The following is a 24,587-nucleotide window of genomic DNA, read 5'->3' as shown; positions in this document are numbered from 1 at the left end:
TGAAGGTTGTCGTGGCATTTCCTGACTACGTTTTAGATCTTAACGCCTCCAAATAACGAAGGCACTAAACTACAAAGACCAGAACTCAAAGCAGATCAGGTGAGAGTTCCACTCACTGGTGGGCTGAGAGGAAAAAAAAACTAAAAACGTTTAACCGTGATTAGTCCTTGTGTGTTTTCAGATCAAAGGGTTTCCCTCGCTGATTAGACAAGTTGATATGACAGCAATAGTTGAGCCATGATAGAGACAGACAGACAAAGGGAACCATGTGAACATAACATCATCAGATGTTTAGATGTGTTGTTGGCTGTGTGTAAACAGGATCTGATAAGGGCCTGTCTGGAGCCTCTAGCCCGCTGCCCCTACTACACACACACACACACACACACACACACACACCTGTAGACCAGCCACAGGTGACTCTTTGTGTGTGTGTGTGTGTGTGTGTGTGTGTGTGTGTAGATTAGATTACAGAGTTGCAAAGGGTTTAATGGGGCTTGACGTTCCTACACTGAAGTTTTGCTAGACTGGTTTAGTTCTTTTAGACATGTGTAAGACATGCAAGTGTGTGGAGACACACACACTAACACACACACACACACACTAACACACACACACACACACACACTAACACACAGCCACACTAACTAACACACACGCGCACCCACACACGAACGTTGTGCAGCAATGCAGAACACATGCTGTGCTCTGTCCGAGGTCGCTCCAGTTAATAACAGTAGGTCTTGTAAATGATGCTTCTACATTACTCATCCATGACCACTGCAGTCACTGCTTGCTAAGCACATTCTTCATCACCGGTTTGGAAATAGACTTTTCATGGTGCGTTGGTTTGTTTGGTTCCACATGAATTGAACCATGTGTTCCCCAGCTATCAGACTCCGGCCCAGGTTCCTCCCGTTGGTGAGGATGGTGGAACCAGTTGAACCAAGAGTACACAAACACATGGGACACCGAGGGAAGGATAGTGCGTGCGTGTGTGTGTGTGCACACACACATGCCTTGACATAACAACCTATCTCTGTCTGTGGTTCTAATCCGTGCAGGCAGGGCCCTGTGCTCATTTTGAGTGCCCCACAATCTGTGGTCACAACAAGCTTAGAGCAGCACAATGTAATCCTTGACCTCTCATCCAGACCCTCGTTCGGAGAGCTCACGTCTGCCCGTTAATGACCCACATCCTCAACGTGTCACATCCTGCCTCCTGGACGTGTCACATCCCCCTACGATCGGCCGTAGCCACAACCTGACAGCACAGAGTAATACAGTGTGGTGATGATGCGTGTCCTGTCTGAAGGAGCCTCGATGAGACTCTCTAACCTCTGATGGCTCCCCTGACGCCACTTCTCATTGGTCGGTTGTGGGTTTTTTTGTGTCGAGGGGGGGGGGGGGGTGGATGGGTGGGTGGCTATTTAAACTTCCTTTCAACCACATGCTTTCTTCTCCCTTTTTCTCGCCTTCATTCACCGCCTCTCGTTCTCTCTCCTTTTACCAGCTCACACACACACACACACACCTTTTTCACGTGTACTATATTCTCTCTCTCTCTTTCACACTCTCTCACACACACAAATGGTAAATGTGTGTGTGTGTGTATATCCCGATCTGTCTTTCACAGCGAGGAATTAATATGGAGGCTGGACTGCTAACTGCACTCTCCTCTTGGGTAAGCTGCACATGAGCTGTACAGTAATACCACCAGTACCCAAGTACAGTCACAACACACCACCCAACAACAGCCTGCTCCCTGGGAAACGCTAATCCCAAAGCCACGGAAAAAACACAGGAAAATTAAAACACCCACAATGTCATGGCAGCAAACGGAGCACAAAACACTGTCTTTTCATTTGAACAGAACATGAGATACGCCGTATAGAAGAAACACACCAGAGTGCTCGTTGAACGAGGGGCAATGTCACGGCTCGGGCTGAGATTCAAGACTGTGACTGCTTTGTGAGACGTCTGGCTGGAGAGATTCAGCCTGCAGACATCGCTTGGCTGTTGGTCTCAGGAGGGTTTTCCGAAGACTTGGAGCAGTCTGGAGGAACACCAGGTAGAGGCAGAAGAGGTGGAGCAGTCTGGAGGAACACCAGGTAGAGGCAGAAGAGGTGGAGCAGTCTGGAGGAACACCAGGTAGAGGCAGAAGAGGTGGAGCAGTCTGGAGGAACAGAGGGTAGAGGCAGAAGAGGTGGAGCAGTCTGGAGGAACAGAGGGTAGAGGCAGAAGAGGTGGAGCAGTCTGGAGGAACAGAGGGTAGAGGCAGAAGAGGTGGAGCAGTCTGGAGGAACACCAGGTAGAGGCAGAAGAGGTGGAGCAGTCTGGAGGAACACCAGGTAGAGGCAGAAGAGGTGGAGCAGTCTGGAGGAACAGAGGGTAGAGGCAGAAGAGGTGGAGCAGTCTGGAGGAACACCAGGTAGAGGCAGAAGACGTGTCTGTCTTTGCAGAGGCGAGTCTCTGGAACACGTCGTCATCACAGGAGCCAGGTGGGATTCTACCTTGGTCCATCTGCCAACACTCACTCACACACACACGCACACACACACACACACACACACAGCCCACCATATGCCTCCTGTGAGGGCTGGGACTGCGATGAGCCCCACACTGACTGGGACTGCTGTGTGATCAGGTGCACACACACACACGCACGCACATGATCATGAAACCAATTAGCAAGCGTTTCAGAATCCCTCAAATGGCACGTTACCTCCGGCCCCCAACACCGCCCATCTGCCTGCCTGAAAAAGAAAACAACCAATCAGAGAGCAGAACACTAAATAACAAAAAATCAGACATTGCCTTGAATCTGACCTGATTTTAAAAAGTAATCACTGAGACACCAGGAAGTGTGGCAACTCCTGAGACCCTGTGGGGAGTTCTGTCTGGGACTTCAATCTGAAACTGTAACTTGGACTGTGTGTGTGTGTGTGTACATGTACTGTGTGTGTGTAAGAGGTGTGAATGTGTTTGTGTGTGTGTGAGAGGGAGAGAGAGATGAAGAGAGAGAGAGAGAGAGAATGAAAGAGAGAGAGAGAGAATGAAAGAGAGAGAGAGAGAATGAAAGAGAGAGAGAGAGAATGAAAGAGAGAGAATGAAAGAGAGAGAGAAAGAGAGAGAGAGAATGAAAGAGAGAGAGAGAGAGACAGAGATAGAAAGAGAGAGTGAGAGAGAGAGAGAGAGAGAGAGAGAGAGAGAGAGAGAGAGAGAGAGAGAGAGAGAGAGAGAATGAAAGAGAGAGAGAATGAAAGAGATAGAGAGAGAGAGAGAGAGAGAGAGAGAGAGAGAGAGAGAGAGAGAGAGAGAGAGAGAGAGAGAGCGTGAAGGTTAGCACATGAACACCCTGACAGAGCTACACTTCCTCAGGACAACATCACAGGTCTGGTAATAATGTCTGGTTTTGAGTGCCTGGCCGTCACCATCTATTTCTCTCTTTCATTCTCTATCTCTCTCTTTCATTCTCTCTCTCTCTCTTTCATTCTCTCACTCTCTCTCTCTTTCTCTCTCACCCTCTCTTTCTATCTATGTCTCTCTCTTTCATTCTCTCTCTCACTCTTTGTCACTCTCTCTAGCCCACTCTTAGAGTGATATCTCATTTACTTCTCAGATTTTTTTTTGCTTTACATAACCTATCATTCCATATTTATTTGGCATTGCAGATGCTCTGAGTTTGCACTCCCTGCAGTGTCGCAAAGGGGAAAAGTGTCATTAAAGTACATTAATAAAAGCTCTTGTTGGACATAAATAATACATGAATCACTGCAGTCTATGATGCTTGAGAGAGTGTGTGTGTGTGTGTGTGTGTGTGTGTGTGTGTGAGAGAGAGAGCTGTGGTCTTGTTTGAATACTGTGACATTTACATGTGTTTTGGGTTTATTTCGATTTGATACCGGTACCACACTTAATGACGGAAGACACCGCTTGAAAGTGCGTTTTGCAGCTGCAAAATAACTATCCTAATTATACTTCCGCTTTGTCATGTTGGCATCGACCCCATGTTGATGATTTACATCCTCACGTAATCTAGCTACTTTTAGCGACTGGAGGTTTTGAATGCTACAGCGGGTTTATTAAGAAAGAGTTACCACGGGCCTGATCACCCAGTTAAGGGGGGGAAATCATGTCATTAACATATTATAAATATATATATATATTTTTTTTTTTGAACGAACACTGAACAAGATTGGACTGATCTCCAGGGACCGGAAAAGCGGTACAGAACGAGAACGTGGTCCATGCTGCACGGGATTGGAAGGTAAGCCTCGCCTCTCCGGAGGAATCGACATGTGCCAATCGCAAGCCACGATCTGGCCGTCGTTAGAACCGGCACATTTCCCGTTGGCCTGAGGGTCGTTTTGGTCTGCTGTGAACAGTCAACTAGACCAGCAGTGATAATAACATTATATTTATCCATTTCTTCCATATACAGTTATATAGATATCGCTGGTTAAGATGACTGTTCATGACAGGCCAAATTGCCAAAACAATATCCAGCACTAGACGTCACAGCATGTAATTTCCGTCTCTCAGCGACAAACATAGCAACCGTCTACCTGTTTCTCTACCTAGTTATAATATGTTTTGTCTCTCGGCGAAATGGACTGTTAGTAAAGGAAATGTGGAGTTATTAAAGGTTGTGTAGATCTAAGTTTGTGAAGGAGCCCAATATTTTGTGTGTATCTGTATGAGGGGCACATGTGTGCATGTATATATGAGGTGTGGGTGTGTGTCTGTATGAAGTATGTGTGTCTGTGAAGTGTGTGTGTGTGTGTGTGTTCGGAGACAGGAGAAGGCTGCTGTGACAGCCCTATCAACACGTGTCAGAGGGTAGCTCTTCCCGGCTGTTGAACTGCAGCTGTCAGATTGTTGACGACCTGCTTGCATTCACATGATGGTTCTAGACCAGGTAATGAGCAGCGCTTTCCTTATGACATCACTGGAACCCTGTCAGCAGAGGGGGATGTGCTGTGTGTGTGTAGGGGGGAGGCTAGTGATGCACAGTATATACTATCATACTACATACTACACCATACCTATTACATACTACACCATCCTACACCATACTACAAAGTGCACACACACACACTGCCCTGAATTCAAGCATCTCACTCAACCAGCTCAGGATCAGATAAAGTCCTTTATAGATATGTAAACACACACACTCTGAGAACACACACACATTTAGAGGAAGTACATCCAGTCCCAGGAAGATACACACCCCCACACACACACACATACACCCACACACACACATACACCCACACACACACATACACAAACAGCACAGGAAGACAATGGAGAAAGGTTTCCTTTGAGAGCAGCAGGAGGAGGAGGACTGGTCTGTCATGAGGTCATGTCTCCAAGCTGTCTTCACCTGACCTGGGCTCAAACAAGGTGCTTTCTGCTCCACCACAAGAGTAACAGCGTTTAAGCTGGTTTGCTTCTGAGGGGGTCAGAGTTCAATGGAGAAGCAAGAGGAACTCGTCGTGTTCTAGATCTTTCCCTCTCTCTCTATTTCTCTCTCTATTTCTCTCTCTATTTCTCTCTCCCTCCCTCCCTCCCTCTCTCTCTTTTTGTCCCTCACACACACACTCACAAAAACACTCACACACATACACACTCACTTATAACTCACTCACAAGCACTTTGAGCTGCAATTCTTGTATGCAAGTGCTATATAAATAAAGTCTTACTTACTTACTTACTTACTCTCTCTTTGTCTCTCTCACACAAACATACACACTCCCTCTCTCTTTTTGTCCCTCACACACACTCTCACACAAAAACACACACACAAACACACTCACTCTCTCTCTTTGTGTATCTCTCACACACTCTATTCCACACATGGTTGCGAAATGACTTTGCGTAATAAGGATTCTCCTGGATGGGTTAGTGTCTTGTTTTGTTGTCTAGATGTGTGGTCATGTTGGCTACAGGCCTGCATGCAGCCCTGCCTCTATGCTCATAACACTCAATGTTGATGATTATCACGAGCAGGATTACCTGAAGGTTCTGTCACATGATGAGAGGGAACAGAGCCTAGCCATCTGGCACACACACACACACTCTCTACCAGTCCCCTCCGGACTTGCAGACAGATACATAAACAGGCTCGCCCTCTCCTCCTCCTCCTCCCCCTCCTCCCCCTCCTTCTCCCCCTCCCCCCCCCTCCTTCTCCCCCTCCCCCTCCCCCTCCTCCTCCTCCTCCTCCTCCTCCTCCTCCTCCTCCTCACCCTCCCACTCCCCTCCCCTCCTCCTCCTCACCCTCCTCCACCCCCTCCTCCTCCTCCTCCCCCTCCCCCCTCCTCCTCACCCTCCCCCTCCTCCTCACCCTCCTCCTCCTCCTCCCCCTTCCCCTCCTCCTCCTCCCCCTTCCCCTCCTCCCCCTCCCCCTCCTCCTCCTCCTCCTCCTCCTCCTCTTCTTCTCTTCCCTTCATCCTCAGCTCCTCCCCTGCTAACGTCCTGTCACCTGATCCTGGAGGCTGTGGCCCAGGCTGTCACACCTGTCCTCTGCCCACACACACACACACACACACGCACACACACACACACACACACACACAATCTGTGCAATTTCCACCCACACACTTCTCATCTGTGTTCACACACACACACACACTTGCCATGCGTCAGTGGTGTATAATCCTGGATCTCAGCTGCGGTGTGTGTGTGTGTGTGTGGGGAGATCACTCGAGGGGATGACAGACAGACAGCACTCTGGGACACCCTGAAGGTCAGCAGAGTCAAGATTATACAGCAGAGGTGCCCACACACACACACTCTTTCTCTCTCTTTCACACACACGCACAGGCTTCCTTCTTATCGATTCAGTGTCAAAGAGGACAGAAAACCATGAAGGAGTGGAATCGTTCCTCAACTGATGAAAAAGATTACAGAGTGTGTGTGTGTGCAGGGTTTCCATGTGTGTTGATCAGTGTTGATAAACTACCAAATTGAGAGATAAAGTGCAACCTTTAATCTTCAAATAGAAAATCGTGGTTAACGACATTGAAATTCAAACGACACAGAACATTACCATATTCAGCATCTTACGCGATCAAACCCTTCGTGTTCGAAATAATGAACCTGACATGCGCATATGCATACTGAGATTATTGATGAATAAATCCATAGTTTTAATTCTCCTTTATAATTGTCTGACCAAAAACCAATTGCCTCTAAATGAGGGGCACTTACCCTGTTCTCAGTGTGTGTGCGCGCGTGTGTGTGTGAGAGAGAGTGTGTGTGTGTGTATCTGTTTGTGTGTAAGAGAGTGTGTGTGTGTGTGTGTGTGTGGATGTCATGTCTGACTCCAGTTCTATTCTGTCTCATTAGCATAAAGGTCAAGGGTCAGGAGAGTTCTAGGCAGGGCATCCTTCATTCTTGACATCCACACTGACCTCTCTAAAGAGCTCTGCTCTCGTCCACACCAGACTGGGGGGGGGGGGGGCATGACTGTGTGTCTGAGCAAGAGTGTGACAGTGTGTGTGTGTGAGAAAGAGAGTGATAGTGTGTGTGTGTGTGTGTGTCTGTGTGTGTGTGTGTGTGTGTGTGAGCGAGAGAGTGACGAGTTAAGTGCACATTAGGAACAGAGATAGAATAACTGATCTGACACTGCTACCCACCCACCTACCTACCCACCTACCTACCCACCTACCTATACCTACCTACCTATACCTACCTACCTACCTACCTACCTATACCCACCTACCTACCCACCTACCTATACCTACCTACCTATACCTACCTACCTATACCTACCTATACCTACCTATACCTACCTACCTATACCTACCTATACCTACCTATACCTACCTACCTATACCTACCTATACCTACCTACCTATACCTACCTACCTATACCTACCTACCTATACCTACCTATACCTACCTACCTATACCTACCTACCTATACCTACCTATACCTACCTACCTATACCTACCTATACCTACCTACCTATACCTACCTACCTACCTAACTACCTATACCTACCTACCTATACCCACCTACCTATACCTACCTACCTATACCTACCTATACCTACCTATACCTACCTATACCTACCTACCTATACCTACCTATACCTACCTACCTATACCTACCTACCTATACATACCTACCTATACCTACCTACCTACCTACCTACCTACCTACCTACCTACCTATACCTACCTACCTATACCCACCTACCTATACCTACCTACCTATACCTACCTATACCTACCTATACCTACCTACCTATACCTACCTATACCTACCTACCTATACCTACCTACCTATACCCACCTACCTATACCTACCTATACCTACCTACCTATACCTACCTACCTATACCTACCTACCTATACCTACCTATACCTACCTACCTATACCTACCTATACCTACCTATACCTACCTACCTATACCTACCTACCTATACCTACCTACCTATACCTACCTATACCTACCTACCTCCAGATAGTCTGTTATTGTTCTATTGTCTTGTTCCCCTCTCTGTGGACGGCTGTGCTGTTCCTCTCTGTGGACGGCTGTGCTGTTCCCCTCTTTGTGGACGGCTGTGCTGTTCCTCTCTGTGGACGGCTGTGCTGTTCCCCTCTTTGTGGACGGCTGTGCTGTTCCTCTCTGTGGACGGCTGTGCTGTTCCTCTCTGTGGACGGCTGTGCTGTTCCTCTCTGTGGACGGCTGTGCTGTTCCTCTCTGTGGACGGCTGTGCTGTTCCTCTCTGTGGACGGCTGTGCTGTTCCTCTCTGTGGACGGCTGTGCTGTTCCCCTCTTTGTGGACGGCTGTGCTGTTCCTCTCTGTGGACGGCTGTGCTGTTCCCCTCTTTGTGGACGGCTGTGCTGTTCCTCTCTGTGGACGGCTGTGCTGTTCCTCTCTGTGGACGGCTGTGCTGTTCCCCTCTTTGTGGACGGCTGTGCTGTTCCTCTCTGTGGACGGCTGTGCTGTTCCCCTCTTTGTGGACGGCTGTGCTGTTCCTCTCTGTGGACGGCTGTGCTGTTCCCCTCTTTGTGGACGGCTGTGCTGTTCCTCTCTGTGGACGGCTGTGCTGTTCCCCTCTCTGTGGACGGCTGTGCTGTTCCTCTCTGTGGACGGCTGTGCTGTTCCTCTCTGTGGACGGCTGTGCTGTTCCCCTCTTTGTGGACGGCTGTGCTGTTCCTCTCTGTGGACGGCTGTGCTGTTCCTCTCTGTGGACGGCTGTGCTGTTCCTCTCTGTGGACGGCTGTGCTGTTCCTCTCTGTGGACGGCTGTGCTGTTCCCCTCTTTGTGGACGGCTGTGCTGTTCCTCTCTGTGGACGGCTGTGCTGTTCCCCTCTTTGTGGACGGCTGTGCTGTTCCTCTCTGTGGACGGCTGTGCTGTTCCTCTCTGTGGACGGCTGTGCTGTTCCCCTCTTTGTGGACGGCTGTGCTGTTCCTCTCTGTGGACGGCTGTGCTGTTCCCCTCTTTGTGGACGGCTGTGCTGTTCCTCTCTGTGGACGGCTGTGCTGTTCCTCTCTGTGGACGGCTGTGCTGTTCCCCTCTTTGTGGACGGCTGTGCTGTTCCTCTCTGTGGACGGCTGTGCTGTTCCCCTCTTTGTGGACGGCTGTGCTGTTCCTCTCTGTGGACGGCTGTGCTGTTCCCCTCTTTGTGGACGGCTGTGCTGTTCCTCTCTGTGGACGGCTGTGCTGTTCCCCTCTTTGTGGACGGCTGTGCTGTTCCTCTCTGTGGACGGCTGTGCTGTTCCCCTCTTTGTGGACGGCTGTGCTGTTCCTCTCTGTGGACGGCTGTGCTGTTCCCCTCTTTGTGGACGGCTGTGCTGTTCCTCTCTGTGGACGGCTGTGCTGTTCCCCTCTTTGTGGACGGCTGTGCTGTTCCTCTCTGTGGACGGCTGTGCTGTTCCTCTCTGTGGACGGCTGTGCTGTTCCTCTCTGTGGACGGCTGTGCTTCTTATTGAAATGTGACGAGAGGAGATGGACCCTGTTTTTGGCTGTTTGCTGCTGGTCACACAACTGAATGATTACCCAGGGGGGAGACTGTTGTGTGTGTGCTGTGTGTGTGTGTGTGTGTGTGTGTGTGTGTGTGTGTGTGGTGTGTGTAGGTGTGTGTTTTGACTGAACATGACCAGAGCATACGTTTGTTTGTTTCCCAGCTGTGAGCCAGCCAGTGAATGAGTCTCTCAGCTTAGACACACACAAACACACACACACACAGACACACCCACACAGACACACACAGACACACACACACACACACCCCCACACAGACACACACACAAACACAGACACACACCCACACACACAGACACACACACACACACACACCCACACAGACACACACAGACACACACACACACACACACAAACACACACACAAACACACACAACCATACAGACACTACATCTTGTCCCCTGGGAGATCTCTCAGGGGTCCTCTCACCTCCCATCCTCCTCCCCCACCCCATCCTCCTCCCCCACCCCATCCTCCTCCCCCACCCCATCCTCCTCCCCCGCCCCATCCTCCTCCCCTACCCCATCCTCCTCCCCCGCCCCATCCTCCTCCCCCACCCCATCCTCCTCCCCCACCCCATCCTCCTCCCCCATCCTCCTCCCCCACCCATCCTCCTCCCCCGCCCCATCCTCCTCCCCCACCCCATCCTCCTCCCCCACCCCATTCTTCTCCTCCCCCTATCTCCCCAGCTGTGAACCAAACTACAACCTTCTCCACTCTCAAAATATTATACACACACACACATACAAACTTTAATTACACACACACCACACACACTCACGTGCGCACATAATTGCACACTCTCACACATCCAGCCTCCATTTGCCTACTAGCCCACTTTCATTCATTATGCTGACAATGCTGCTGGTTTGGCCCTCACATAGCACACACCCACCCACACACACACCCACACCCACACAGATACACACACACACACCCACACAGACACACACACACACACACACAGACACACACACACACACACAACCATACAGACACACACACACACACACACACACCCACACAGACACACACACACACAGACACACCCACACAGACACACACAGACACACACACACACACCCCCCCACACAGACACACACACAAACACAGACACACACCCACACACACAGACACACACACACACACACACACACCCACACAGACACACACAGACACACACACCCACACACACAGACACACACACACACACGCCCCCACACAGCTGCGAGGGAGCAAATGAGTATTTTTTCAGCTCAGCAACAGCGACACATGTGCACACACACACACACACACACACACACACACACAGACACACACAGACACACACAGACACACACACACACTCATGTATTGAACAAGGCCTGGTCTCATCTTCAGGGTAAGGAGTGCCTTGCTGTCTGGGAGAGAATAAGCTGCTGCACAACCTGGTTTAACAAGCACTCCACACACACACACACACACACACACACACAGACACACACCCACACACACAGACACACACACACACACACCCCCACACAGACACACACACACACACACACCATCTGATTGGCCACAGACTCTTTCTCTCACACTCACACATTTCTACAGATGCATGATGTTACTGCATGTTTCATAAGCCATCTCTCTCTCTCTCTCTCTCTCTCTCTCTCTCTCTCTCTCTCTCTCTCTCTCTCTCTCTCTCTCTCTGTCTCTCTGTCTCTCTCTCTCTCTCTCTCTCTCTCTCTCTCTCTCTCTCTCTCTCTCTGTCTCTCTCTCTCTCTCTCTCTCTCTCTCTCTCTCTCTCTCTCTCTCTCTCTCTCTCTCTCTCTCTCTCTCTCTCTCTGTCTCTCTCTCTCTCTCTCTCTCTCTCTCTCTCTCTTTCTCTGTCCCGCTCTCTCTTCCTCCCACTCTCTCTCTCTCTCTCTCTCTCTCTCTCTCTCTCTGTCTCTCTCTCTCTCTCTCTCTCTCTGTCTCTCTCTCTCTCTCTCTCTCTCTCTCTCTCTCTCTCTCTCTCTCTCTCTCTCTCTCTCTCTCTCTCTCTCTCTCTCTCTCTCTCTCTCTCCCCTCACTCCCCTCTCTCTCTCTCTCTCTCTCTCTCTCTCTCTCTCTCTCTCTGTCTCTCTCTCTCTCTCTCTCTCTCTCTCTCTCTTTCTCTGTCCCGCTCTCTCTTCCTCCCACTCTCTCTCTCTCTCTCTCTCTCTCTCTCTCTCTCTCTCTCTCTCTCTCTCTCTGTCTCTCTCTCTCTCTCTCTCTCTCTGTCCCGCTCTCTCTTCCTCCCACTCTCTCTCTCTCTCTCTCTCTCTCTCTCTCTCTCTCTCTCTCTCTCTCCCTCCCGCTCTCTCTCTGTCTCTGTCTCTTTCTCTCTCTCTCTGGCTGGTGCTGGTTAGATCCATGGATCGTAGGGGGTGAAGAGGCCTGGGGTTAGGGTCTGGAGGGGGGGGTCCTCCGAGACAGACCCTAACCCAGACTGGGTCCCCATTCCCTGGGGTCTATCTGGCTGGCCTCCCCCTCTCCCCTCAGCTCCTGGAGCTCTGGCTTGAGCGCCACCTTCCTGGAAAACAACTAAATAAATAAGATGTTAACTACTCACACACAGGGTAGAGAATGAATAAAATATGTACATATGACTCCGGGGTGAGTCTTCGCTGGTGATGAGTGTCTTCAGAAGGACTGTGTGTTTGTGTGCTTGTGTGTGTGTGTGTGTGCGTGTGTGTGTGTGTCCTTGCCCCCCTCACCAGGCATCTAGTTCATGCAGAGCGAGCAGAAATCCACTTCCTTCAACAACAACAACAAAAGGTTGTGAGTAAACAGCGCACGCCCAAATAAACCATCTCAAGTATGTTTCAGTCAGACGGCATCGTCAAGGAAACAAAGCAGAACGGCGCACAGGGGAGCGAACACGTTGTGATCTTGATGGAACCGGATCTCTCTTCCAGGCTTCTCATTAGCCGGTAACACAAGCCCTGCAAGGTGCTTCACCTGAGGTGAGCCAGCGCCTGCCCCGTGGTGTCAGACGGGGGGAGAGGGAGCGCGTGAATGACGTTACCTCACGAGTGCCAGATTCTTCATGCTACCAAACACCCTTAACTAGGAGGCCATGGCACATCACAGTAGGTTATAGAGAAGCACGTGAGTCAGTTTTGACCAGCTCATTTCGCAAAGGATTTCAGAGCGACGGACAAAGGGGGGTTTGAACCTGTGATCTCTTAATCAGCATCAAGACTTCTCCCACTAAGCTATAGGCTCCCCACTCCCCAATTAAAATAGAGTAGAGCTCACACGGATCCTTGTTCTGTGTGCTAGCTGTCTTGAGAATCACCTTGCAGACGTATCACGACTCTGTTGACACACACCACACACCACAGGATGGAGTGTGCATGTTCCGCTGGCGTTCTCCAGAGACAGCGCGGCAGGCTTTGCTCTCCCGTACGTCAATATTGTGACTTTTTCCTCGCGAGGTGAAGCCAGCACGCCGTCAACTCGACAGGAAGTCCGACCCCCGCTCGACAGAAAGCGGGATTGGCCCCTTTGCCGATCGCGCGCGCGCGAGCAAAAGCGATTCCTCGTGTCGAGTGTAGAAACGAGGGGGTTTGGCTGGTGTGATGAGTCTAACAGCTGTCTGCAGAGAGGACAGGCAGAAACTGGGTTAAGAAGGATGAGGGGGCTGAGTATCTATCTGTGTTGGTGTGTGTGTGTAGGAGCCTGGTAAACAGCCTGGCTGCTAACCAATATTGTCAATCTCATTAAGGCGCACATGCACACTTCACTGCCTAGAAGCCATGACACGCCTTTTTAATCTCCTTCTCAGCCCACTATAGCCTCTCTCCATCTCTCTCTCACACACACACACATGAATACATACACACACATGAATACATACACACACATGCACACACAAGAATACAATCACACACATGCACACACACAGACACACATGAGTGTTCTACTACACTTGCTTTGCATGCTGTGTGTATTGACACAACAAAGCACAGACTACGCCAACAGGTTCACACACACATACACCACTTAATTGGTTGTGTTGGCATGGTTGCCCTGCAGTGTGTGTTCCTGGTGGTTCAAGAGAGGCGACTGAGCGTGTCAGCTGACGTACTGGAGACCCCTCCCCCCTGGTAGGATGAGAGAGAGAGAGAGAGAGAGAGGGAGAGAGGGAGAGGGAGAGAGAGAGAGAGAGAGAGAGAGAGAGAGAGAGAGAGAGAGAGAGAGAGAGAGAGAGAGAGAGAGAGAGAGAGAGGGAGAGAGGGAGAGAGGGAGAGAGGGAGAGAGGGAGAGAGGGAGAGAGGGAGAGAGGGAGAGAGAAACCAGCAGAGAGAGAGAGAAACCAGCAGAGAGAGAGAGAAACCAGCAGAGAGAGAGAGGGAGAGAAACCAGCAGAGAGAGAGAGAAACCAGCAGAGAGAGAGAGAGAGAGAGAAACCAGCAGAGAGAGAGAGGGAGAGAAACCAGCAGAGAGAGAGAGAAACCAGCAGAGAGAGAGAGAGAGAGAGAAACCAGCAGAGAGAGTGAGCCCTGAAAAGGGGGACTTCTCTCATGGTAAACAGATGCAATAGGATTTACTCAACTACTTGGATTTGTCAAATAGGATTAGCTAGTGTGTAATAGTATGGATGGCTGTGGGGGTAGCTATAGCCCGTGTGTGTGTGTGTGACAGTGGGGGCTGAGGTATAGACCTAGGGATTAGAAGATCTCAAGAATGAAATGGGTTTTCTTCCCGAGTTTTAAAGAATTTATGCGTCCGTCCTAATTTTAGGGCCCTGAGTTGCAGTGAAATATGGATGAGATGATGGAAGACAGGTTGTGTTTGGAGAGAAGCCCTCCCTCTCTCTCTCTCTCTCTCTCTCTCTCTCTCTCTCTCTCTCTCTCTCTCTCTCTCTCTCTCTCTCTGTCTGTCTCTCTGTCTCTCTCTCTCTCTCTCTCCATCTCCATGTCTTTCTCTCTCTATTCTCTTCACATCCGTTCATTCTTACCATCTCTCCCCCTCTCTGTCTCTCAGTTCTCTCTCCTCTCCTCCCCTCTCCTCCCCTCTCCTCCCCTCTCCTCCCCTCTCCTCTCCCTCTCTTCACGACTCAGCGCTTCAATCTTCCTGTGATACCACCGGTCAGGATGATTCCTTGTTTTTCTCCCCGACTACAGAACACCGATTGGAGGAGGTAGATTTATGAGCTTTCTATTCTGTTGCCGTGTAGTTTGTTCTGGGTAGATTGCTACACGGTCACAGACACAAACAAAACCAAACGAATGAACCTAAGACAGGAACGAAGAGAGATGGACGCAGGGTGTCTTTCTGACGCGTCCGGGAGACCGGCTTCAGGGGGTGTGTATGTTGTTGTGCGTGTAGAGAGAGGTCGTATATCGCTATGAACCTGCCATGTGGACAACCACCACCTTCCATCTGTCGACAAGACTGTTTACCCAGCACACACACACACACACACATTAAGAATCTGCAACTTGGCACTCCTCTACCTTGTTCGGAGGATCTGCTCGCTTCACACAACTCGACTCCGGCAAGACAACAATAACAAGGACAGAAACAAGGACATCTTAGAGAACTGAGAGAGTACTCAGAATGATGTCACTGAGAGAGAGGGAGAGAGCGGGAGAGAGAGGGAGAGACAGAGAGTCCATGCACTTGAACAGTGACGCCAAACTAAAGAAGAAATTGAAAAGACGAGGAGAAACAAAGACGGGAGGGAGGGAGGGAGGGAGAAGGAGTGAGAGAGGGAGGGAGGTAGAAGGAGTGAGAGAAAGGAGATAGTGTAGCTAGTATGTCGTGACACCATGGTGGTGTCCTGGCAGTGCCAGTCCCACAGTCCAGCGGTCCTCAGCAGACAGTGGCCAGACTCTGACCCTGCTGGAGACAGGGACGGAGCGGCCCCCCTCCCCCTCAGCTGCCCCCCCCCCCCCCCCCTATCCCAGTTCAGACTTCCTTTCAGCCCAGTCAAGAGTGTGTTTGTCCAGTCCTGCTTCCATACTCAGCCAGGCCCGGCCTAGTTCTGCACCCAGCTAAACAGGCCTAACCAGCCCTGGACCAACACTCTGGTCCACCATCCCTCCACCCCTCATCCTTCCATCCCTCCGGCCTGCTGGAAGAGAACAGCTGTCAACAATGGCGCCTGTTCCCAGGCCCTGGGGAGGGGTACAGCGCCCCCGCCCTCTCTACCCCCTCCTCCATCCCTGGGCCCGAGGCGTGAGAGAGGCGGGGCGGGCGAGCATGCTGTGTGATGAGAGACAGAGAAGGAGAGAGAAAGACAGAGAGAGAAAGCTGGAGAGAGAGAGAGGAGCAGATAGAAACATGCATTGTTGGAGGCGTGGAGGGAAAGAGAGAGCCTTAGTGGGGTGTCTGGGGGGGTCTGGGGGGGTCTGGGGGGGGTGGCTGCTGGGGGACATGAAGAGAGGGATTGAGGGCTTGAAGAAGGGTGTTTTGTGGACTGAAGGGTTGCTAAGTGATGGGAATGATTAGACTAGGGGACTGGGATAGAGCTAGGAAGGGGCTGGGCTAGGAAGGGGCTGGGCTAAGAAGGGGCTGGGCTAGGAAGGGTCTGGGCTAGGAAGGGGCTGGGCTAGGAAGAGGCTGGGCTAGGAAGAGGCTGAAGCTGGGCTTGGAAGGGGCTGGACTAGGATGGGGCTGGGCTAAGAAGGGGCGGGGCTAGGAGGGCTAGGACCAGGGCTGGACTAGGAGGGCTAGGATAGGAGGGGGTTGTGGAGGGATGTGTGCCCTGATGCTGAACCTGTCACATCACGTCATCTCCAGCCATCGTCGTGGAAACACTAAGGCCTTGTCCAGACTGACAGCTTGTCCTTGTGGTGGCAGGCAGCTGTGTTACCTACTCTGCTGTCTGGAAGATGACCTGGTCTGCATGTTGTACTTCATCCATCTGAAGAGCTGTCTGGTCAAGACTGGGCTCGTCTGCTCCTTGATTGTCTGCTGGTTTTCCTGTGTGTGTGCTGTGTGCTGTGCTTATCACAGCAGAAGATCCAGTCTGACTCACAGCGGGAGTTCAGAAGCTTATCTAGGAAAGTGGGAGTTTGGCATCATTTGAGATTCAGACTTTTGCCACCCTGCAACCAAAGCCTGTCTCGCACACACACACACACACACACACACACACACACAACACCAGCTAAGCCTGCCTATCCTCACTTTGAGAACCTTCATTAAAAATGGATAAAACATTGCAAATTGCATCTGATTATCTGCCACTAACGGTGCGATCTCACTTGGTAATTGCGTCGCCGTGACAAACGGCTGGCTCTCTGCTCAGTCTTGGAGACCAGTGATGAATGCTTAGGAGGAATGAGTAAGTTCAGGGTACAACACTGCATCTCACAGGCTACAGTTGTGACGGACCATAAAACATACTTATTCACGACTTTCCCTTGAAAATTTAAAAAACTAATGATTGTTTCAAAAGGGTTAGAAATGACACTCATTTGCAAGGATTTTTTTATTTCACATGATATAAGATATTTAGTGGTGGGATGAATTCAGGATTAAACGGGTTAAGTCAACCTGCTACTGTGTGTGTGTGTGTGTGTGAGAGAGAGAAGAGAGGGAGACAGAGAGTTGAGAGAGCTGTGTTGGTCCGCTGTGCTCCGTGGGGTGACAGTGTGTGTGTGTGTGTGTGTGTGTGTGCGTGTGTGTGACTGCTCCCAGGGTGAGGGACCTCTCAGCCTCTCGTCCTCTCAGGCTGAGAGCTCTTATCTCAGCGGTGTTCCCCTCTCCTCCAGGGTTACAGAGTCAGACGCTTGATAAAGCTGCAGAATCAGCTTACCCCCAACCCCTGACATCAACATGGATACTGTGTGTGTGTGGTGTTTAGCAGAGAGGACACACACCAACACACTGTCTTACTGTGTGTGTGGTGTTCAGCAGAGAGGACACACACCAACACACTGTCTTACTGTGTGTGTGGTGTTTAGCAGAGAGGACACACACCAACACACTGTCTTACTGTGTGTGTGGTGTTCAGCAGAGAGGACACACACCAACACACTGTCTTACTGTGTGTGTGGTGTTCAGCAGAGAGGACAGTCAGACGTGTTTGAGGACAGTGTGTGTTGTATTTAGCCTGGTCGCAGTGTGAGGCGGTGAGGGCTGGGCCCAACTGGACCATCTGTCGTCCTTGCTGCAGAACACTCTCCTCTTACCCCCCCCCCTCCCGCCAGCCTTCCACTCTGATGCTACCCTCCTTGCGCCATGGCGACGAAAATACACAAAACAACGTCGACGTGATGGGCTGGAATGGCAGCCATTACAGATGACCTGAGAGGATTTCTGCAGTAGTTACTACGACAGGAGAGGGAGAGGGTCATCGATTTAACACTGGGCCCAGACGTGTGTGACAGAGGGAGAGTTGTGTGTGTGTGTGAGAGAGAGCGCAGTGTGTGTGTGTGTGTGTGTGTGTGTGTGTGTGGGAGAAAGGGAGAGAAGAGCAGTGCGTGTGTGAGAGTGGTGTCTATGAGAGAGAGTACAGTGTGTGTGTGTGTGTGTGAGAGAGATTCCTGTGTGTGTGTGTGTGTGAGAGAGAGTGCTGTGTGTGTGTGTGTATGTGTGTATGGGAGAGAGTGCAGTGTGTGTCAGAGAGAGAGTGCAGTGTGTGTGAGAGAGAAAGTGCAGTGTGTGTGTGTGTGTGTGTGAGAGAGAGAGAGAGTGCAGTGTGTGTGTGTTAGCGAGCAAGAGCAGCTCCACAGCTCCGTCAAAGACGACCAAAGTGGGGCGGAAGGTTGTTTTCTCCTGTTGGGTTACTTCCCAGCATGCCTTGCCTGTGGCGGCTGCTGGTGCCAAACCATCGCGCTCGCTAGCGAATGGCGGCAGTTTTACTGCTGCGTTCCACACCACTCGATGGGCTAATTATCCCGTTAACACAAATCCACTCCAACACAAGCAACAGTTAGAAGCTAGCTTTGCTCTAAAGCTGCCCCGCTAATTAAATAACTTCCTCTCAATAAAAATCCAACTTCACTGAATGAAACAAACAAGGCTTGTTTGGCAGCTTTTATTGGTAGTCAAGAGTGTGCGTGTGCAAGAGAGCGTGTTTACATATAAGTTTGTATGAATTATCTGTATGTTTTTGTATGTGATTTACATAGATGAGAAATATCTCTGTAATTCCACCATTGCTTTGGCAATATGAACATTGGTTCTTTCGTGCCAATAAAGCCAATCGAATTCAATTGAACTGTGTGTGTGTCAGAGAGAGTGTGTGTGTCAGAGAGAGAGTGTGTGTCAGAGAGAGTGTGTGTGTGTGTCAGAGAGAGTGTGTGTGTCAGAGAGAGTGTGTGTGTGTGTGTGTGTGTGTCAGAGAGAGAGTGTGTGTCAGAGAGAGTGTGTGTCAGAGAGAGTGTGTGTGTCAGAGAGAGTGTGTGTCAGAGAGAGTGTGTGTCAGAGAGAGAGTGGGGGGGGTGGGGCATTCACTCCTGTTTAATTCAGTGAGATGTCAGTTTCTCAGGAGTTAGGAGTTGCATCTCTCAGTTCCATCTGTGCTTTCTCCTGCTCAGGGTTCGGCTGCTGTTCCCTTCTTCTGGGTGTGATCCTCTAATGGGTTACTTGATACTGTCTCTTGTCACGTGTGCAGAGGGAATGAGGCCTAGTCTCCCAGGACCACCCCCCCCACACACACCTCTCAGAGATACCAGCCCACTGAAGATACCACTGCTAAAAACTTTTTGTTCTTGAACCTTTCTTCTGCGTTCCTCTGGAGACACAGGAAGGTGTGTGTGAGAGTGTGTGTGTGTGAGAGTGTGATGGTGTGTGAGTGTGTGTGTGACAGTGTGTGTGTGGTGTCTCGCTCCGTCTGGTGAAGTTCCAGAGCGTCTGTGCCGAGAGCTAACGAGCAAGCAGGTTCCCTCCATGCCCGCCCTCCTCTGTCGCTACTTAGCCACCATTTCCATCATCATCAGTATTCACTGTGTTTATTGAGAGTGAAAAACGTCCTGTTCGTGTATGTTACACCATATCAAAACCAGATCACTACTTATCATATTAGACAGATTGATGATTTCACAGCAATCTGTGACAAAATATGCTTCTGCTGTATCAATAATGTCTAACTAATCCATAAAGGTACAAACAGTGTGAAACACAGTAAACAGTCTTCCAGTTCCCATCAGTATGTTAGCAGGTATGCAGGAGCAGATGAAACAAACAGCCCCACCAGCAAACCCTAGGTCAGGATCCTGCATATCCAACACTTGAGGTGCACTCGATTCAGTTAACTCTGATGCCATGAAACTCGAGGGTTACGAATCAAATGCACCTCAAATATAGCATATGATTCCATGTAAGTAGCCCACAGCCCCAGGTCTGCTAGCAGTGATCGCTACTTTGTCCGGGTGCATTAGATGAAGTCTCTGGGGCGGCCCTGCTGCCTGTCAGTCATCACAGCCGAGCCGGGGGGGGGTGGGGGGGGACAGGAACAGCCGTTAGGTCAGGGAGTCTAACTGGGTTTGGACTGTCTCCAGCTGAAACGACAAAGGAGGTTTGTAGATCAGGGCAAACCTGGCAACCTGGCAGAGGGTTTGAGAGGCCATCTGGCGGAAAGACAGTGAACAGATTAGGAGGAGGAGGAAGAACTCAGAGAAACTGACCTTGTTGTAGAAATCTAGAAGTTCCTGGTGGCTGAACTCCACAAACACTTTCTCCACACCCTGGTGAGGAAAGGAAGAGAGGAGAGGAGATGGAGAGGAGGAGAGGAGAGAAGGAGAGGAGGAGGAGAGGAGGAGAGGAGGAGGAGAGGAGGAGGAGGAGAGGAGGAGAGGAGGAGGAGAGAGAGTAGGAGGAGGAGGAGAGGAAGAGAGGAGAGAAGGAGAGGAGGAGGAGAGAGAGTAGGAGGAGGAGGAGAGAGGAGGAGAGGAGAGAAGGAGAGGAGGAGGAGAGAGAGTAGGTGGAGGAGAGGAGGAGGTGAGAGAGGAGGAGAGTTAGAGACCACATCATGACAGCACTCCCAAGCCTTTTCAGCCTCTGTGTAAAAACCTCCATCAATTATTTCTGTCTCTCAGTGTCCAGAGTGTAGACGAGTACACACTGGCCAGTACATCACCTCCATCACACGTAAAAATAGAGACTAAACAGTCCACTACACCACAGCAAAGAGCTTTCTCTCCAGACCTGCTCAACAGAATCGGCAGAAAACTGTGGAAGAGGGAACCAATCACAAACCAAACATCTTAGAACAACTGGGGGGGGGGGGATTAGGATCCTGAGGACAAAAGAAAAGTAAAAAGAAGAAAAGAAAAATATGTTAAAAGATGGTTCAAGTTCAGGAGAAGTTCAACCTGTAAACATTGACTCTTCACAACAACGTGAGGCTGACTGTTGAAATGACCCCCTGAGAGAGGTCATCATGTAAAGAGGGAAAACAGGCCAGTTACTGAGCGTCGTCAGGCATTTAAGTCACTCCGCTGAGCGAGTGAGTGTGTGTGTGTGAGTGTGTGTGTATGAGTATGTGTGTGGGTTGCTGGGGGCTGGTGTTGGGGTAGACCAGGCCATGTGTCAGAGTACATTAATGACTGGGACATTAATTAGAAGCAACATTATCATCCATAATTAAGGGGAGGAGGGAAAATGTTAGCTCTCGCCAACACCCTACACAGCATGTGTACACCAAGAAATGTAGGGCATCTCTCTCTCTCCTCCTCCTCTCTCTCCTTCTCTCTGTCTCATTCTCTCCTCAGGTCTAGAGTCTCAACAGACATTGGCATCTTTGTTTTCCTACAAACTGAGGATACATGAGTTTAGGATTCAGAAATTTCAGTTCAGTTTTTGATGTCATTGGTCATGTGGGTCCACCTAAATAATCTATTAGATCTTGTTTGTTGTGGCGAGGTGAGAGAATCTGGATCAAACATATGGTAGCCAACTAGATCTTTGTCTGTTGAGTGTGTGTGTGTGGGCTCCGATCACATCCAAATGATAGAAGAGAGAGTGTGTGCTCTGCACATCGAAATTGTGGCTGCTGTGTGTGTGTGTGGGTGTGTGTGTGAGAGAGACAGCAGGGGCTAAAGTCGACCGTGTGTTCCAGCGTCACCTGGGGGCTGGGAGAGATGATGACAGATCTGGGGTGACACTAACGGATCTACGTCCCAACTCACCGCTGCCATGCCAACACAGACCACCCCTGCCATGCCAACACAGACCACCGCTGCCATGCCAACACAGACCACCGCTGCCATGCCAACACAGACCACCGCTGCCATGCCAACACAGACCACCGCTGCCATGCCAACACAGACCACCGCTGCCATGCCAACACAGACCACCGCTACCATGCCAACACAGAGGGTACAGTCAAACGACGGTGCAGTATAAAACCTACAGTGTACGTACACATTTAATATGTGGATATATCTAAATATATACACACACCAGGTACATATAGAAACACTAAGACATGTCTGAGGTTGCTAGCAGAGGCTCCTGTGAAGGCGTGTCTGCGTGCTGGTACCTCAGCCAGGGAAAGATGCCATGCCTGATCTATCTGGTTTCTTTAAATTAATGATTAGGCATTAATGTCAACTTAGTGTCACCCTGTCTTCGAGCAGGTGGCATAGCTAAGCAGAGCCCGCGGGCAGGGGAGAGGGACGGCCGACACAGAAAGGCACTTGACGTGAATTATTTGTTATTGTGCTCCAGCTTGCTAGCGTGATTTGCAACACTTGTCGGAGCGGGATGGAGCAGAGAGAGGTGATCTTCCTGGGAGGAGGAGGAGGGTTTCATGACATAAACTGGTAGAGGGAGAGAGACATACAGAGGAAATGAGAGAGGGGAAAGAGAGAGAAGGGAGAGAGAGATTTACAAGAAAGTGAGAGAGAACAGAGAGAGAGAGAGAGAGAGAGAGAGAGAGAGAGAGAGACAGCAGAAAGACAACAGACAGAGGGGAGAGGAGAGAGAGAGAGAAGAAGTGAGAGGGGAGAGAGAGGAGAGAGAGAGAGAGAGAGAGAGAGAGAAGAAAGAGAGATGGGAGAGAGAGAGACAGGAAAATGGAGAGAGAGGGACTCTAAACAGGAGTGCCTGCAGTCACTGAAAGAAACAACATGTCACGGCCCTATAAACAAGCTTCTGAAGACCATGAGAACCCCAACAAATCCCCCCCCCCCCCCCCCCCCATGGAGACCAGGGTCCTGAGGCTGAGACAGAGGGGCGGAGATAAACACATCGGCACGGCAACACCGCACTGCCTCCAAAAATCAATAGAAGGCTCCTTCAGTTGAGTCCAGGCTGGAGCCTTCAGACACCGGGTTAGGAGCTGGGCTCCTTCAGTTGAGTCCAGGCTGGAGCCTTCAGACACCGGGTTAGGAGCTGGGCTCCTTCAGTCACGCCCCCGTGTGGAGATCAGGTCCTGACAGACATGTTGACAGTGAGGTGGAGAGACAGGAGGCTGGGCTTCTGGGGTTTTGGAACCTGAACCCCCCCAGCCATCACCACCCCGCCCCCCACAACCCAAACACTCTTAATTATGAATAAAATACCAGCTCCTGGGTTGCCATGGACACAGAGTTCCTAAACCACTCGTCATCCCCCAACCCCTTCCAGTCCAAGGGCGTGTGTGTGTGTGTGTGTGTGTGTGTGTAGCTGTCTATCTCTGGGCGTGTCTGGCATGGTATCGGCAGCTAGACGACAGGAAAACACTGTTTTCTGTCTTGTCAGTCATTCCTGCGCGCTGACAGGAAGAAAATAGGTTATGTTTGACTACAAACACCCAACGTCGCAGATTAAAAGTGCCGCAATGCGCTGTGGGCAATGTTCAAATATGTTGGTTGAAAAGGATGAAAATGCAGCGGTAAACTTAAACCTTATTGGACACACAGTCACAGTGATTAACATAAAGACGTCACATGATGTCACTTTCCTTTAGTTACGGCAACAATAACAAAAATACCGTACAAACACACAACACACTCACCGCCACAGGCTTCACATGGTTACCGGGGAACGCCGGTTACGCACGCATTCACGCAGTCGATTTGCGGCGGACTCCTCATTTCTCACGTGAGGGCGCCAGCCTGGGGGCCGGTCACATGACCCCTGTGGAGGGGCTGAGTGAGAGGCCGCTCCCCGGCCTCTGATCTGAGGCTGGGAACAGGACCTGTCACACACACACCCTGGCCTCCGTCAATCTCTCTGCCCCCCGCTACCCTGACCACGCTGGGAACGCAGGGTGGAGGGGGCGGGGCGGAGGGGGCAGGGCGGAGGCCTGGTTCTTTGAGAAGGAGGAACAAGGAGAAAATGAGGTTGTGACACAGCTGAAGAAGTTGGAGAGGAAAGGAGAGGAGATAAAACCAGGAGAGGAAGGAAGATGTGAAGAGAGAGGAGGAGAAAGTGGAGTTCAGGTAATAAGCGAGGAAAGAAAGAGGTCAGAGGCTCCGCAGGGTTCCACCCCCCCCCTGGCCCGTCTGAGAGAGGTGAAGATGAAACACCCTCAACTACAGGGTCTCCAGGGCCGCTGTCCAGGGCCAACGCCTCACCCTGCCTCTCAGATCACTCCTGATTGGATGAACACCAGACAAGCCTTTCAACATCTCACCTCCTGGTGACATCAAATCACATGTTATTTGTTCAGCCCTTTTCACAGGCTGT

The 24,587-nt window shown here is 50.5% G+C and overlaps 1 protein-coding gene across 1 annotated transcript in view; it reads right to left on the bottom strand.

Moving 5' to 3' along the window:
* Positions 1-19,908: 19,908 nt before the first annotated feature.
* The window catches only part of commd10 (COMM domain containing 10), a 28,482-nt gene continuing 23,803 nt past the window's right edge, over positions 19,909-24,587 (bottom strand). The window contains exons 6-7 of the mRNA XM_084690600.1: positions 20,600-20,659; positions 19,909-20,473 (exon numbers count right to left, since the gene is read on the bottom strand). Of these exons, the coding sequence (XP_084546726.1) occupies positions 20,435-20,473; positions 20,600-20,659 (99 nt within the window). The 3' untranslated portion in view covers positions 19,909-20,434. The remainder of the gene's footprint in view (positions 20,474-20,599; positions 20,660-24,587) is intronic.

The sequence above is a fragment of the Hypomesus nipponensis genome, chromosome 24, assembly GCF_054491055.1.
Source record: "Hypomesus nipponensis isolate SF chromosome 24, ASM5449105v1, whole genome shotgun sequence".
Taxonomy (NCBI): domain Eukaryota; kingdom Metazoa; phylum Chordata; class Actinopteri; order Osmeriformes; family Osmeridae; genus Hypomesus; species Hypomesus nipponensis.
The sequence above is the reverse complement of the archived record's forward strand: the minus strand, read 5'-3'. Positions and strand labels throughout refer to the sequence as shown.